The sequence below is a fragment of the Megalops cyprinoides genome, chromosome 17, assembly GCF_013368585.1.
Source record: "Megalops cyprinoides isolate fMegCyp1 chromosome 17, fMegCyp1.pri, whole genome shotgun sequence".
In the NCBI taxonomy this organism is placed as follows: domain Eukaryota; kingdom Metazoa; phylum Chordata; class Actinopteri; order Elopiformes; family Megalopidae; genus Megalops; species Megalops cyprinoides.
Genome location: NC_050599.1, coordinates 24,538,511 through 24,556,402, shown reverse-complemented (window position 1 = coordinate 24,556,402; position 17,892 = coordinate 24,538,511). Strand labels below are relative to the sequence as shown.

Sequence of the window (17,892 nt, the reverse complement as noted above, 5' to 3'; positions counted from 1 at the left end):
ACCCGATTGGTTACAGCAGACCTGCAATATTCTGGCCTGTGTACCGACGTCTTTTATTGGCTGCTTAAGATCTGCAATGCGCCAAGCAATGGCGCTAGATAGGTGTCGAATAAACGTTGTACAGTAACGTTACACTACTGTCGGAAGTGATAGTTTGTTTTATCGCCTTTCCGGTACCTTAAGCACATTTTATGTAATTTCTTAAAAGATAGTATGGGCAACGAAACTGTTTTTTATTATGTAAAATTGTGTCGGTTGTTGACCGAACACTTGATTAGCTAGGTAACGCTCGCTCTTGCAATGTTTGGGGGAAGTGCGTGATTTGCTATTGGCCGCTAACCTATACGGAAGTATTTTCATATGGACAGGCACTTAGGGCGGGTGAAAATCTTAATACATGCTAGTAGATGGTTAGAATAATATGTTTATTACCATTGCATAACGGGATGCTGAATTACTCTATTCATCCCCGTGGAATGTTTGCTATTAAGAGGGAGATAGTTGTCGTACTTAGTTTTTTTTCGATCTGGTTGACGTTTTGTTAGCTACAGTTGCTAGCTATAAAGCGTTCTTATCCCCTTTTAAGAATAGTTGGTTCGTTTAATCGTTTTTTAGTAGGTGGCTAAAGGGACTTATGCTACGAATTCATACTGTTAATTTACCTCTTGCAGTGACGTCACACAACTGCGACTGTTTACATGCGGGGGGAGCACGTGTCTAGCCACCTTGGCTAGGTTTCGCTAGACTGTCAACCGGGCCAAGTCTTGACAACGTATCGAGATGTAAGAAAACAATTCAGTCGTTTTAATTGTTTAATTTTGAAGTGCGTACAAAATTTATTGACGAGATGACGTTCATTCGGATTTTCTGTACTCACCTGTTTCAAACTAAAATTGATCATTTTTAAGTATTTCATTAAAACGACTCCAGAAAATAACATACTTAACACCTGTGTGCGCACTTGGTCTTATTCTTATGAAATGCGTTTGATGCAGAATAAAGAGTAGTCGTGGGAAGACAGTTGGTTTATTACATGACTAGTGGTCAGTAAATGCAGGTTAATGCATTGGATCTTTCTTGGGGTCATGGAAATAGGAGGTTAAGTGCAAAAGTAAACAAATAAATTACTAAATAAAATAAATGCAGCCTCAATGGGTATCCACATACTGTTCTGATTAGATGGCCAGGGAAGCTGGCAGGCAGACACAGAATATTAGGTAGGGGAAGATTGGAACTTCTTACAACGGTAGGAAAAATGACTCGAACTGACAACCCTTCAGAATCTTTCAACACAGCAAATCTGTCAGGGGGTTTTTGCTGTCCCGGTGGCTGTCGTAAGACCTGATTAATCCTTGCTTGGGAGGGCGCTGGGAGCTAATTGCAATTGATTTAGCATTCTTCTTCCTGTCAGCTGAGTTGGATTGGCTGAACTGTGAAGGCTCTGCACAGTGGTCACTGCCTCTTTTGACTGGTTTGTTATTTTAACACACTTACAATACTGTACACACAATGAAGAATGCACTGTGCTAACACAATTTATACATGTGACACAACTGCACATAGTCAGGGGAAGTTCATACCAGAAGCCATCCAAAGAGTCCTTTGGAGTGATTGTGTGTGTGTGTGTGTGTGTGTGCGCCTTTTGTATGCGTGACCCCTGCCCCACCCCTCCGCCTATGTGACATTGTGGGAGCTGACCCCAGGATCCAGGTCATGGAAAAGACCTCTGATGCTGTCTCAAACTATCCAGTACTGTTGAAAAGCTGCCTTACCTTAACAGCCATATCATCAAGCGATCTGTCCAGTCTGTTGCCAAAGGTTCGGACTGAATTTAATGAATACTCAAATAGTGTGCACTGTGTTATAATGTAATATTTCAAATTTGATAGTAATTGTTGTTACTTTTGCCTTCGACTTTGTAATACTTGAAAATACTATTGTTTGCATATAAATTTTGTGAAGGTGCTGAGCTATTCCCTGTCAGTCAGAAAAATGTTTACCCTCTGCGTATTAAGTATTGTCTGTGTTGGCTTAGAAGAATTTAGCACACAGGCCTAGAGCAGTGTCGTAAATACATACACTATATGGACAAAAGTATTTGGCCACACCTGTTTTTCAGGGTTTGGGCTAGACCCCTTATCTCCAGTGAAGGGCAGTCTTAATGCTTCAGCATACCAAGACATTTTGCACAATGCTATTGCTTCCAACTTTGTGGGAAGGCCCTTTTCTATTCCAACATGACTGTGCCCCAGTGCACAAAACAAGGACTATAAAGACATGGTTTGATGAGTTGGGTGTGGAAGAACTTGGCCCACACAGAGCCCTGACCTCAACCCCATCGAGCACCTTTGGGATGAACTGGAAGGAGATTGCGAGCCAGGCCTTCTCGTCCAACATCAGTGCCTGACCTCATAAATGCTCTACAGAATGAATGGGCACAAATTCCCACAGAAACACTCCAAATCTTGTGGAAAGCCTTCCAAGAAGAGTGGAAGCTGTTATAGCTGCAAAAGGGGGACCAACTCCATATTAAAGTATATGTATTTGAATACAATGTCATTACAATGTAATGGTCAGGCATCCAAATACTTTTGTCCATATATGTATCCACATGTTTCACCCTGTTTTGAATGTGTCAGATTTCAAGTGTGCCTACATCAGCATGAGAGTGTTATCAGCTCACCATGGAGGAAAAGAGGAGTTAAACGAGGAAGAATTACAGATATAGACATTTGCTGGACAGCGGGGCCAACATGGACCTTATGTTAACCAGTGATCTTTTTAAGTAGGACTTGGACAGTCGCCGATAATTAACAGTGGACCAGGGAAACTTTGAAGTCATGGTCATCGAAAAACACTTTGTGAGGCTCCCTGCAGAACGCACTGGCTGGTTACTGTTGCCGACTGCTGGTGTGCAGTCAGCACACCCAACCTTAATCCTAAACCCAGCCAAAGTGTGAGGAAGAGACCAGTCTGATCCCTGGTCAGTGTGTCAGTGTAGTGGCACAATTCTGTTGTTCACCCTGCGTGGGCTGGGTACAAATACAGCAGGGGAAGCCTGCATGTCTCTTGAGCTCCTGCCAAGAGGAGAGGCCGTGGAAGGGGGTGGGAGTGTGTGGGGGGGTGGACACTGCAGCAGTCAGACACCACCCGCACTGATGCTTTCAGTTCAGTTCAGTTCAGTTCGTGGCTTGCACTGTCTCCTGGGACACACTGCAATTTCATTTTCTCTCAATAAAGAATGAAAAAAGGAAGCTGCATCTGTCCTTTGCCGGACCCAAAGCTGCAGTGTGTGCGCGACAGATCGCTTGTCTTTAATATCATGTCTGTGGATCCTGTTAATATCCAAACAGGGTCAAAGGTCATACCGCCACTCTTCTCTCCCCTTACTGAAATCCCAGTGTTCTCTCTGCCTGATTGAAGTGATGACATCGTTCACAGCAGGAGGGCCATCCCATTAATGCCATTCCTATCCCCTGCTACTCTGTTGTATTTTCAGACAAGTTTAAAACCAAAACAATCTAAGGTATGCCTTCCTGAGTCTTCCTGAATAGCGATGACAGACGTTTGAGGCTGAGGAGTTTGCAGCGTTGTCCAACACTGATCACCACTGGAAACCATGACTCGGGGGAGTGAGGGGTTAAAGTGAGACCGTGGACCGTGAAGAATAGGGGCGGGGGCGCATTAGTTGATTGCGGCGTGCTTCGGCGCATATTCTGCAGTGTAGCGGATCTGCCCAATGAAGGGAGATAAATAAGCAGGGTCAAGATGCTGAGCAATGGCTGCCCTTCCGCGAGCATTAGCGCCCTGGCAACGTCTAACTCCATTTCCTTTCAATTATGAAAATGAAGCGATCATCCGGTCAGGCCTCTGCACCGGTATGCATGCCCAGAGCCTCTTTTCAGATGGTCTTGGAAGTAACCACAATTTTCTTGATGTGTTTCTATTTTCCCCATTCCGTCATTATCACTGCATATTGGTAAGAGAAAATGTAAAGCTATCTTAATTAATTTGTGGCTTACAGTAGTAAAAATGTAATGAATAGAGATTTATATATAATTCTTTAACTCGCCTGAAAGGAATAATGCTCAGAAGCGCCATCTGGTGTGGAATACAGACACATGTCCGTACTGTCTTTACCAAAAAAGTGGAACCAGAGGATTCAGCCTCTTAATACGCTAGAAGCTCTCTAAAAAGGCTTGAAAAGTTCAGGTGGTGGCTGCGGTGTGAAAGCGCAGCTGTTGCTTACCTGAGCATTTGGTGAAGGTGAAGCATTCTTCACCATGGTAAAGCATGTATTGCTGCTGTATATTGCTTTATCTATTATCATTGCTGAAAAGGGGACATTTGAACACTAGCTGAATTCATACTTGTCCTTTAAAGTCACAAAACAAAACCGTGAACATGCGAAATACGCCTTCGTTTGTACTTTGAAAGCTGAGAAGTGGAACCCCGGGATAAGGTGATACTCGGTACTTAACCGATTGAGTTTTAGGGACCATTTCATTTTTATTCAACCATTTAACCAGTGCACAAAGAAACTGTCTCTGGCTTATTGCACATTCAATGACAGGGAAATTCGAAAGCTCCAAGGTCAGCACAGTTTAGCACTGTGTCGCAAACTTAAGACTCCGCAGTGTGGAAAGCCGCAATGTTAACTGAGTGAAACCGAACGAGGGACAAGACGACCTCGCTGTAATCTTGGCTACCAAGATCTAACCGTCAGCTGTGCTCCGTGGGGGTCCTGCTCGTTCGCATCGCGTGAAAAACGCTTAGCCCGCAGAAAATATGCTGAGGGTTGACAAACGGCGATAATTATGTTGAATTTAATCTAAATATTTAATTAATGATAATGGAAAGGCTAGAAACTCTTGTTAATTTAATGAATTCCGAAGTGTGTCCAGCTGATACAAGCGAAGCTCCGAAATTAATTAGCCCTAGTACCATCTTATTGCCGTCTCTCTGAGATAATTATTAAATTACTAATCAAGTCGATCCATTTGAATTACATAAATCACCATGGGGGGCGAGAGGCACTCGTGCGCGGGTCAGGTATTAAACCACCTTAATTGTAATAATTAAACCAAACTAATTAAATGTTGGATATCTTTGAAGCTATCAAAACTGAGTAATGCTTGACAGGACCTCATTACATTTAACTATTGATGGAATCACTTTACACTGGTTGCGGAATTCCAACACATTTTCACTGGTACACCAAAGATTAAAATGAGGATTTTGATGCAAGCTCTGGAATTTTCTGAAACTTTTGTTTAATCGTCCTCCGTTTATATGTTATTGTTTTTAAAATGCTATTTCGGTTTCATTTGCCCAGAAAACACACTTAGAGACGTGCACATGAGTTGTTTATATTATACGTAATGTCCGTTTATAATGCTGGATATTTCCGGGAGCAGTTCAGGCTGTGTACCTCGTTTCCCCGAGCCCAGTTCCCTGACCAACAAATCCTGGGGCTCTTCGACAGTGTACCGCAATAGACTATCGGCACCCTCTACAAAATACGTTTTACAGCAATATGTCTGTAGTACAGGAGAACGAGGCCATCTGCTGGACTGTAAAGGTTTTTAAAAATCAAGAACGCACAAGACAGTAGTAACCCAACATTTATATACATCAGTAGTTTCTCTCGTCCGCTTTAGTGATATAGTATCGTGCTCTTAAGCTCCGACATCGGTTTGTTCAGAACCTTTTTAATAAAATGCGATTTAAAAATCATTATGAAATTAATGCTCTGCAGAGGATTTGTATGTTGCTGCACCGTCTGCTGCTCTCATCAGATTTCTTGTCCTTTTTCATGTTTAATCTGCTTGGCAGACACCCTTATCCTGTGGTAGGTACATAGCCTCATTTTTAGCAATATTACCTGTTCATACAGCTGGATATGTTACTGAAGCAATTCAGCTAAGTGCTTTGTGCAAGGTTAGCTTCTCATCTGGGAATCAAGCCTGCGAGCTTTCAAGATCCAGTTCCAGAACCACCACACCACTCTGAGACCTGTGGGTCCCTCCCCATTGCTGGCTGGGTTTGGCAGTACTGGTTCCGTTGGGTTTACAGCAAGGACAGTGGGCTCAGACTCCACCGGATCGCCAACAGCCTTCGTCTAACAGCTGTGTGTCAAGCGTGCCTTGTTCAGCAAACCATGCAAATAGCTGGTGACAACTGTGTCCTTAACTGAGGCAATTATGCACAGGCCATCCCTGAGTGAGGTCACTGATGTGTAACAAAAGGCCAACAGAGTTCTCACAGCAGATAAACAGAACCCGTTCAGTTATCTTTAAAAATGTATCAACAAAGTTAAATGAAGATATTCTAGAGACCCTCTTAGTGCTGACAAATTGGAGGATGAAACATTTCTGCTCACACCGTGGTTTGCCTTGTACCAACTGATATTTATGTGAGTGAAAAGATTAGAACGCACTGCGTTTTCTGGTTCAGGAGTTGAAGTTTTTATTGTGAGATCAACTAATGTAGCACAAGTAACCAAAAACCAAATCTGGCCTTAACAAAACATAACATGCACATAATATATCAAAAATGTTACTGGGAGAAACCACTGGTAATGCGTGCTCTGGTTTGAATATGAAGGGACACCAGACTGTGGGTGAGGTCAGAGGTCGGGGGTTAGAGGTACAGCCCCTCTGGCGTCCCTTCCTGTTTCTTGTAAAGGACATTCTCTTTGGACTTCTTGAAGTCCTCGTTTGTCACTTTCATCCTGCGTTCTCTCAGAGCCATTAGGCCAGCTTCTGTGCAGATTGCCTGCAATACACAGAATACCTCAGAAGTCAATACAAGTGACTGAGTTGGATACCAGGCAGGAACACAGAGATTAATACAACACAGGTAGAGACACACAAATATATCACCACCATAAGTAGGGACACACACAGATCAATATGACACCGGTAAAGATACACACAGAACCGGCAAAAAGACAGATGTACCACACAAGCAGACAGATACACAAAGAACACTACCAGACACACAGAGGTGCACTGAGATGAATACAACAGACAGACAGACACAGATATACACCACACAAGCAGACAGAGACACAGTTAATACTAAAACACAGACAGGCTGACATAGATCACAACACGGGCAGATACGATTACAACGCTGTACAATGTGGATAATGAGCACTTGGCTTGACATGAGCAGGCTTACTAAAGCATTCAGGGCATTGTTATATTCATGCATATTTAGTCAGGATGGTAATTAGTGCAGTACCTTAATGTCGGCCCCAGAGAGGTCGTCTTTGGCCAGGATGAGGTCGTCCAGCGTCACGTCCTCAGCCACGGTCATCCGGCTGGTGTGGATCTGGAAGATCCTGCGCTTGGTCTTCTCATCTGGCAGAGGGAACTCAATCTTCCGGTCGATTCTTCCTGGAAGAAGGACACCCAAGGAGGACGTGAGAGCTGTACATAACGACCCATTTCAGCCTGTTCCTGTCTGTGTGTGAGCGTGATGGAGAATGTGCCAGATTTAGCCCTTGCAGTATTCTTTGATCTCTGTATGGAGGGTTCCTTGTACTAAGACATGCTCTTTTTTAGACTTAAACCCTGTTGGTGTGTTTCCTGGCTTCAGCGAGCCCACCTGGTCGGATGAGTGCGGGGTCCAGCGTCTCGATCCTGTTGGTGGCCATGATGACCTTGACGTCGCCCCGTGAGTCGAAGCCGTCCAGCTGATTGAGGAGCTCCAGCATGGTCCTCTGGATCTCGCGCTCTCCGCCCGAGTTGGAATCATACCTGCGGGGGAGCACGGTGCATCACCATCACGTCACTCAACTTGATCTGCATTTGCCCTCATCCACTGAAACCTTCACACTATGTTACTAGGCACGCAACCCAAAGGTTGCTGGTTCAGTTCGCTGGTGGGCCACTGTTGCTGCCCTCTTGGACTAGGTACTTAACTTGAATTGCCTCAGTAATTATCCAGCTGTATAAATGTAATACTAAGTTGTGCATGTTGCTCAAAGTACGATCGTCACCTATGAAAAGCTAGAAGACAATATTTACATTACAACTGGATATTTACTGAAGCCGTTCAAATAAGTGAAAGGACAGTGCCCCATCTGGGAGTTGAACCTGCAACCCCAAGCCTCCAGGCCAGCTCCCTATCAACTGTGCCCACATGCTACAGATGTAATTCTTTAAATGGAAGAGACAGCTTCTCCTATTAGCCTATTAGTGAGGTTAAGCCTTTAAACATATTACACAGCAAGCAGAATTTCCTGCCTGTCAAACGGAGTGGGCCAGTATACTTTGATCAGCTAGGAATCTGAATAAGATTCAGTCACAGACAGACGGACGGCTTGTCAGTTGATGATGGGTTGGAGCAGACACTGAAGAGCTGACGTGAGGGGCTCTTACCGCTTGGTGCCGATAGCGTCGATTTCATCGATGAAGACGATGGAGGGTGCGTGCTCCTCCGCCACCCTGAACAGCTCGCGCACCAGCTTAGGACCGTCCCCCAGGTACTTCTGGATCAGCTCCGAACCGACAACCCGCAAGAACGTGGCCGACGTCTGGTTTGCCACTGCCTTGGCCAACAGGGTCTTCCCTGCCACCCCGAGATATAACAATCGATTACATACACAGCAACACTAACCAACAACATCAGCTGCTTAGAGATGACAACAACTAACTTCTGCAAAGACTAATGATCTATAACACTTACAGAGGCATACAAAACAACCAAAGAATTCAGTAAATTACACACATACACAACAGTAACCAACCTGTGTAAGTCAACGGCCCTCACAAAGCTGACTATAAATGCTTAGTATGTCCAACTGAGCAATTCCCCGTGGAATTTACTATCTCACAGAACAACCTTGTGCCTTCTAACTACTTGAAAAAAAAAAACTACACAGCAAAAGCTTATAGAGAGGGAAAGTCAAGGAAACCCAAAGGTCTTTAGATGCTCTGATGTGTACCGTCACACACATCACTACACACAATGTGCCTCCTGTATTTATAACGCTGAATGCGTGACGTAACATCACGCTGGGCTTGGCTGATTGGATGAGCTGTGTGCTTCCCCGGAAAGTGAGTGTCTGGGAATGCTTTAAGTATGATGTGCAATGTACCATCACGTTGGGTTAGGCAGGCTAGATGCGCGCTGCAACATAACAGACTGTAGGGGTCTGGATCTGCTTTAAGCATTACAGCATCACATGATTGGGGTTGGACTCACCGGTCCCAGGTGGGCCGTAAAGGATGACCCCTTTCGGGGGCTTGATCCCCATCTCCTCATAATACTCTGGGTGGGTGAGGGGGAGCTCTACAGACTCCTGCAGGCAGAGAGGAGAACAGTGATAAACAGAGGCACTTTCTACAGTCTGCACATTTCAGTGAGTGAGTTCGGAAGCCAGCCTCTATGAAGTACTGCTCCCTCTACACTGGGATTGCAATGCAACACTGACACCACTGCAAATGAAACACGTTTACACAGCATTATTGCCACATGATAGTGGTTAACCAGGATCACTACCGCAGATGACAGTGAGTGCTAATACAATTCAGAGCAACCATTCGGATTACTTATTATCAGTGTACATTCGACATCCTCAGAGGCAGCAGCCTTTTCCCTGAAGAAACGCTACCTTGATCTCCTGGATCTGGTTGTCCAGCCCCCCGATGTCAGCGTACGTCTCCTGCGGGGCCTTCTCCACCTTCATCACGGTGACCAGGGGGTCCGTGTCATCCATGAGCACCCCGATGACTGCGTGCACCTGGGGACACAGGCAAGGTCTGGCATCATATCCTATCCTCACCTACAGTTACCTGCCGTACTTGCATTTAGAATTGTTTGCAACTGGACACAGCGGAGCTATGCTATGTTTTTCTCTGACCCTGTAGTATATTGTATGTAACAGGGATGTAGTGTAGGGTTTAATGATATACTATGTGGCATTCTAACATGCTGTGTGGTGTTGTGAGGTGCTGTGTATCATCATGGCGTGTTGTGTCATATTGTGATGTGCATTATTATGACATGATGTGCATTACTGAGATGCACTTTACATTACTGAAACATGCTGTACTTTACTGTGGCTTTACTGTGATATATGTTAAGGTTGCAGGCTGTACCTCTTTGTGTGTCAAGGTGTCTTGTTTTGCTAAGCTACACACATCCTTGCTGTAATTAAATTCTATCTCCCCATATCCTAAACAGATGATGTTATCTGAAAGTAACACCTGGCTGAGATCCCCTTACCTTGTGGTTGAGCAGAACAGAGCAGCCGGGCTCCAGCAGGTCCTTGTCCACAAAGGACAGGATGCTGACGTAGTGCTCCGACCCCACAGAGGTGGAGACGATGGCGTGGTTGTCATCGATGATCTCTTCCAGCGTCCCCACAGACATGGGGGTGCCCCTCAGGTCGTCGACCTTTGACCTCTCCTCCTGTAACGAAGCAGGATGGGCAGGGATGGTGAGTCAGGGCACCCAAAGCATCAGCATCGCCCATGTTTGAGCTGAACGAGAGCCGCCTTTACCTCCTGCTTCTCCTCCAGGGGCTTCATTTGCTCCTGGTTTCGGATGAACTCCTCCTCCATCAGCAGGTAGTCTTTGATCCTCTCCTGCTTCAGAAGCTTCAGCCTGCATTGTGTGTGGGGGGTCACTGAGGGTCAAAGAGAGAGACAGTCAATTCAGTTCACTGACAAAGCATGGAAGTTCATGAATGGAGAGAACGGAGTTAAACCCCTGTCATGTTCTTTTGTTAACACCTGCAGGGTCTCACTGTTCTTAGCTGTGCAATAGCCATTTTAAATTTTGTTTGTTAGTACATGTATTTACATTTAGAAATTTACATTGACTCAGTGCAGGACCAATACAGGTAACCCTTCTCCAGCACCTGAAACCTAAATTGCCATGTCTGTCTTGGGTAGGCTGGTGATCCTCCCATGACTGAATCATCCAATCAGGCTGTGGATACAGTAAAACCCACATGCTGTGAAAGCCCCACACAAACACCAAACTCCACCCACTCACTCCAGCTGAGAGGAAGAAATTCAAACATACTTGCTAAGTAACACTGAGACAAACACAGATTCTTTTTATTCTCTCTCCTTCTATAAACCTCTCTGAACAAAGGGATGGATCAGGGCATGGAAGCCTGAACTGTAGCTCAATACAGCAGTCAGGGAACTTAAACTTGTATGCAGAAGGCTGCATGTTAAAATCCACCATGGGGCAAAGCTGTTGTACCCTCAATTCAGGTACCTAAGCAACATTGCTGCAGTAGATATATAGCCTTATCCACCAACTGTTTGTCATACCTGTCTCACTTAGCTAGGCATATACACATCTGTTGAGGCACACAGGCATGGGCTTAGCAGTCATAAGTTATGCAAATGAACAATGTCAGCATTGCGTTAGCAATGTTAGCATGATGGGTTTCCACACACGTATACTTAGAAAGTGCCGAATCTTAGCTTAGCCAGAGGTACCTAAGGGCAACTTGCTGGCGGCATCTGGTCCCTTTGTCTTCTTCTTCTTTTTACCAACTCTGGTAGGGATGGGTGGCTCATATTTCTTCTTCTTATCCTGTGAAATTGAGAAGCCAATGAGTTGCCACACATGTTACAGTCCAAACGTACTTCCAGAACCATGATGACACTGGTGACTTACCTTGTCATCCTTCTTCCCACCTCCTGGCCCATGACCACCACTCTGGCTTTGACCCTACAATAAGGAATCAGCATAAAGTTATACATTATATAACTGTATAAGTCATACATTCTATGGCATGCTATGGCATCTACTTGATAACAGCACCTCATACCCTTAAATGCAAAAAAATAAATAAATAAACACACACACACACACACGCACACGCACACAGTTAAACGGCCTAAGAACTTATCTAATCTGAACTATACTGGCCACCTTGGCAGAGTTCAGTGGGCCCGGGTGGACTGTGCATCGTTTTACCAGACAGCAAGTAATTTGGATACGCATTTGACAATTTATAAATTGTATTTATGATTTGGGCTGATTATGGAGTTATGATGCAACTCGACTTCTGAGCTGATACAGCCTAGACAAATTAAAGTGAACCGACAAATGAGAAGTGCGGTTATGGCTATCTAGCCGGTGTATTATGTTTTAGTCAAAAGCTACTTTGGTAACAATTCTTGACCGTTGTATTGTTGGAAAGTAGTCAGTTCACTATCCAAATTAGAAGCAGATGACAAAAGAGAAAGCTAGCTACCCAGCATACAGCTAGACTAGGTGAAAGTTAGCTGCGCCTGGAAAGCAAAGGATCAGCAATTGTTTCATGGTATCGCAAATCAACTTCACCGGCTAATTAGTGAGCGAGATGGCTACATATTTATATAGCTAGCTAGACACTTTAGTGCTATGGGGACCTGTCTACCCTATAGTAAAATACAAGAAGCTAGTTAATTTTAAACACAGCAGCTAGCTAGCCACTCTACCTTTACAGAACTAGCGCAGCTAGCTAACGTTAGCCCACTTAGCTGTTGACAGCTAACAAGACAAAACAGGGTTGTGCATGACCTGTCTTATCTTATAGCATTTCAAGCAATACTAGCTCGAGTTGGGTACTAAATAAATAAAACAACAAATCAATGACGACAATATTTACGAAAAACAACATATTTTCTATTCCTAATTAAATCAGTGACAGAAAATGCTGGCTCACTCACCATCTTCTCCTGGCGTCTCACAGGAAATACGTCACACTATGGCAAGTACAATAGGACAAACAACCTCCAATTCGTAAAAAAATACGTGAACATTTTAACTCAAAATTATGGGACATAATAACCACAAACTGTGATTTCTCCCAGAAGCAATGCAGATATTACATATTTTAATTTCGGTATAACCTTATGAAACCATTTTTCCCATGCACAGTTTTATGGGGTACTGTACCTTGCTATCACTACGTATTCTCACTCTTCATAATGAAACATCTGCACTATCAACGGAAAACGGAGGTTTATGTATATTGCCGGGTTATAGGTAGCTTTAGTTCAAGCCAACCTCAAGCTGATCTCAGATCTGTTATCAAGGGTAGAACGTTTCTGGAACGGCTCCTCCTATCAGTCTTGGTAGCGAACGCTATTACCACACATCACCACTAGACGGCGAGAATCCCAACAAATAGTGTTTTCATACCCAGAAGTCTACCTGTTGAGTTTTTCAAATAACAATTCGGTTTTGAAGAATCACTCGACCTTTCTGCCACCTGTAACTGTACAAACACTCGAATTAATCATGCGCTTAAGAAGAGAGGATTCTGATGCAAAGTCAGAGCTTTACCCCAGGGACATTAACAGCAGAAGGAAGGTTCCTCGTGTCAATCTCCAGCAAAATGTTGAGTGGCCCCTCTGTAAGTGCTCGGTAATTAAAGTAGGCAATTTGCACTCTGTTTTATTTACATTCAAATTAAGACACTGTTCGAGCCACATGCTGCCTGACAGCTTTTCTCAGTTTAGCTACACTTATACAAGTGCTACTTTAATTGCACACAGCAACTGCTGTTAATGAATTGCTGATAGCTTTTCCTTCCAGTACCGGCTGATTCATGTGTGTTTCACGCCTAGGCAAATAAATGGTGTGACGTGTAATGATACGGTTTTTTGATTTTTTTTTTTTATGTACACCTTGCACAAATCATGATTCATAATTATAATTACATTGCCCATCGGTAGAGACAGTGTAAGAGAAAAAACTCAAGATGTTCATAAGTGTTGGTTTGATTATGGAACCCTGCGATTGTTGAGAAAATTGGAATAGTTATTGGAATAGTTTGGGTAGGCCTCCTTCAAAATAGGAGCCAGCGGCAGGTCAAAAACAATATATTATCTCAAGATAATTCTCTCTCTGGGCTTATACGACAATACTATGAAGTGAGGGTGTCTGTCTACAAGCTTTATCCGTGCTGCAACAGCCACCTGTTCTATCATAAAAATTTTAATGAATATAAATCTGAGCTACGTTATAGCCCTGGATGAAGGTTTTTGCCAATTAAATAAATAGGTTTACAGTTGCTAAAATGATGTTAGCCAAGAAAAGTACGTGAAGAAAATGGATGTCGTGACGTTTTCCAGCCTACCCATATTTGTGAACACATTTAATGTATAACACAGCAGGAAGGCCTTTTTACCTCATGTGTGGTTTTGTACTTGTGTGGGTGTGTGTGTGTCTGTGTGCTTGTTAAGGTGTGTGGATACTCTACATGTACATATGTGTGTAAATGGCTCACTCTACCAGTGATTATGTTTCTGAAATATAAATAATTACTGAATAGTTTACAATCACAGCAATGTAGCATATGGAAACTTTCAACTGATTTGTACAAGCATGGTTAATCATAAAATGTTCAGATATGACTCATGCTAAATGGATGTTCTCCTACAGAGAGGGTGAAAGAACAGCAACGAGGAGGCAGTGTTTCAGATCAGGGGATAAATGTGAACCCAGGGCCTAAACAGAGGTATTTTTCCCCATTTGAAGCCAAGGCAGACCTCTGACCAAGCAGCCACTTCAAGTGAACCACCAGCTTAATTAGCTCTTTACCTCTTATCTTGGAGGCATTGACAGCCAAACCACACCTGGTTTGTTTTGGTACTTCGAGGCGGGATACGTCTCCTGCCAGCGGATTAATCCATGTCGAGCTGATGGATTTTTCAGTGCTAGCGCTCTCCATCATTTCCTGCTAATGGATCTCCTTAAGGAGGTGAACAGGAGTGCATTTTCGAGTGTATGGGCCAGACTGAAGGAGCAGGAGCGGGATGGTCATTCAGGAGCTTTGTGCGTCATTTCTGATAGCTAAAGCCCTTAGCCAAAGGAAAGGTGGGACAGCGAACACTTGTAAGCGCGGGAGATCAGTTGGGTGGCCCTGGTGTCTTGCCGCTCTCCGGCCCTGCAGTCGGGGGAGATCCAGTGTGAGAACAGCTCTGTGCAGTGTTTTCGCTGCAGGAGCCGTTCAGACCTACTTCCACTCTGAATAACCTTTCACAGATTGCAGCTGGTGCAATGTGCAATTCAGCGATTCTGTGTGCGTCTACAGTTGTGTGTCTCCTTTGCAAGGCTCATTGGTTCACAGGTTGATTTGGCAGACTTGGCTTCAATGACTGGGGAAATGGAAGAATGACACAAGCAGCTTGTTCCGCCCACAACTTACCAGTCCCTCCAGTAAAGGAACCCCCCACTCAGGGCTTTGGAGGGTCACACCTCACACACCCTTGTGTTAGTGTTGTGTTACCTGTTTGATAGGAGGGGAGCAGATTTATGTTGAGGGATTTTCAGTCAGACATTGAATGGACAACCTTTAATAGACATATTATTCTCATAATTCTCATAACTACCATTACATCTTAAGCGGAGGAGACATATTGGCAAGTGAAGTTAGAGGAAAGCGAGAGAGAGAGGGAGGAAGACAGTGACAGAGAAAGAAGGAGTGGAAGAAGGGAAGGGGGAAAAGAGAGAGATGAATTTGTCGGCCTCATTCTGAAATTCATCAGAGCAGCTGGCCTGAGGAAACTTCCCCTCTGCTGTGTATGAGAATGACTTCCGTGCTACCCTCAGTAGGAAAGAACGCACAGCCTTATGGGTTGTGGGGGTGGTGTTATGAGCGTAATGAGAGCCCCGATCCTTCGGCTGCTGTCGTCAGACAGTCTCTCCTTCTCTTGTTGAGAGACGCACAAAGCCGCAGCTGCGAAATGCACACCGCCCAGTTAGCATAATTAGCAGGTGCCCCCAGAAATGCTGCCTGGTGCACGCCCAGCGGCAATTCACCGGCACATCCTTGCCCACCACCCCTCTCTCTCTCTCTCTGCCTCTCTCTTTCTTCCTCCGCCAGCAGAGAATCTCATTATCACACCGTCTTGCGGGAGCTGGAGGCGCTGTTGCTGCCTGGCTTGTCGTCTCGCTCCAGGCCCCCTTCTTGAGCAATCGCTTTTCCGCTCCATCCGGATTCTGCGCTGCCCCGCTCGCTGCTCTCGCTGGCGGTTATTGCAGGAAAGAATGCCATGGGCGTGATGGATCGGGGCCCCCGCTGGGCCCGTGCGCCGCTGTCTGTTAGCCTTAACCCGTGTCGCGCAGCACCGAAAGAGGGAGGCGTGACACGGAACGGCTCTACATAAAGAGCTGTGTGAGTCAGCCGCTCTGAACTACAGCGTGAGCCCGACTCTTTCCTGCGCGCCTCCTGCTAACAAAAAGCAACGGTGCTGGGTTGCAGTGTGGCACAGATTCTGGGTTCTTTCTTTCCATTGGAACAGATCTGAGAACAGCTCGTCCGCCCCCATATCCACAGCCCCAACCAGTTAGGAAACAGAGGGATGGTGAGAGAAAATGTTCACATTGATCCAGGATCAGTTGCTGAGGGCAAAACATTTCTACTCCTTGGTCAAACAGCTACACTCAAACTATACTCACAGTTAAAGAAATAGGCTTTTAACTGAAAGTTGTCCATCCTCATTGAACTTGAATGGCTTCAATTAATATCCAGCAGTACAAAATAAATGTAAAATGTAAGGTTTGTAAGTTGCTCTGGATCAGGGTTTCTGTTGAATTAAGGTCAATGATTCCAGGTGAGAAGGTAAGGGCAAAACATTCATGCTTTGTTGAGATATGTGGTTTAAGGTCATTATAACGTGTTATAAAGGCATAATGCTACTTATAACCTATTATAAAGTGTCTGTGTTTCGTGAGTAGTTGAATGGAATTTCAATTCATTCCCTGAATTGACTGCATTGAAGTGGAATTGAACCTAGCTCTGCCCGCTGACACTTTCACCCAATGATTTCAAATCCTTTTTTACACTCATTTGTGGCCGATGTTTATAGAAAGACGCTTGTCAGCAGGTGTTTGTGGAGTAAAGTAGAGCACGACTGACAGACTGGCACCTTTCAATCATAAACTTTCATTCAGGATCCTGTCTGTCACCCAAATTACAGTACTGGGACCCTCAATATTCTCTCAGTATTGGAAAATAAATTTAAATTGAATCCCCTGTACTATATGAGTCAACTTGGGCCCCCTTGGCAATTTAGCAACTGCCTTACAGTTACGGAGTTAGGGCCTGTTGATCCTTATCCTTGAAACCCTGCTGTGCTATGTATGCACTCTCCTCACCAGTGTGCTGTTAGCTCAACAGTGTCCCACTACTTATGATGTACAGCAGTGCTGTACCCTTGAACAAGGTACCTAACCAAGAATAGCCTCAGTAAATATCCAGATTTATAAATGGATAACGTGAAATTGTAACCTAAGTCTCTCTGGATAAGTGCATCTGCAAAATGATAGTAATGTAATGATAATGTTCAAGCAGCTTTTTTGTGATGGGAGAAGAAGAGAACTACAAGCAAAAACTAAGTCCACTTTGGCAGCATTCTGAGCTATAAAGAGGCTAGAGCACAGCAGCAAACACACACACACACACACACACACACACATCCCCGATTGACAAGCCCTGCTAATGTTAACCGCTTCTCTGGAGTGAACACTGATTTTGTGTCATGCCCCTGTATGTAACGATGTGAAAGAGGTGGAAATGAGAAACAAGCAACGTGCAATGCAGGAACCTCCACCTGCACATCCCATGGGAAGGACAGTGGGAAACTGTTTATTTCAAATCTTGAAAGTGCCATCCAAACCCCTTTGAAAAAGTAATATATCTAATACATGTAATACAGTTTGATCCAGACTGTAGAAATGTACAGTTTTATTAATGCATGTTAAGTGTACCATGATTGCATCCATGACTGCATCCAACTTTAATATAGAGTACCAGTCAAAAGTTTGGACACACCTACTCATAGAAGGGTCTTTCTTTATTTTTACTGTTTTCCAAAATTTAGAGTAATAGTGACAACATCAAAACTATGAAATAACACA

General features: G+C 44.3%; 1 protein-coding gene across 1 annotated transcript; it reads right to left on the bottom strand.

Moving 5' to 3' along the window:
- Nucleotides 1-6,452: 6,452 nt before the first annotated feature.
- Nucleotides 6,453-12,728, bottom strand: LOC118791913 (26S proteasome regulatory subunit 4). The gene is made up of 11 exons (XM_036549430.1): nt 12,693-12,728; nt 11,653-11,706; nt 11,472-11,568; nt 10,518-10,642; nt 10,240-10,425; nt 9,626-9,754; nt 9,217-9,313; nt 8,391-8,580; nt 7,615-7,766; nt 7,249-7,403; nt 6,453-6,777 (listed from the first exon to the last, which is right to left on the bottom strand). Exons 1-11 carry the CDS (start codon nt 12,693-12,695, stop codon nt 6,643-6,645), a joined length of 1,323 nt encoding a protein of 440 aa, XP_036405323.1. The 5' UTR covers nt 12,696-12,728; the 3' UTR covers nt 6,453-6,642.
- Nucleotides 12,729-17,892: the final 5,164 nt, after the last annotated feature.

Excerpts from the sequence above, each read along its gene's own strand:
- LOC118791913 (XM_036549430.1), bottom strand. Across the intron at positions 9,755-10,239 it reads CTGTTCTGCTCAACCACAAG|GTGCACGCAGTCATCGGGGT; the intron begins GTAAGGGGATCT and ends CTGTGTCCCCAG. Across the intron at positions 7,767-8,390 it reads GACGCTATCGGCACCAAGCG|GTATGATTCCAACTCGGGCG; the intron begins GTAAGAGCCCCT and ends GCTCCCCCGCAG.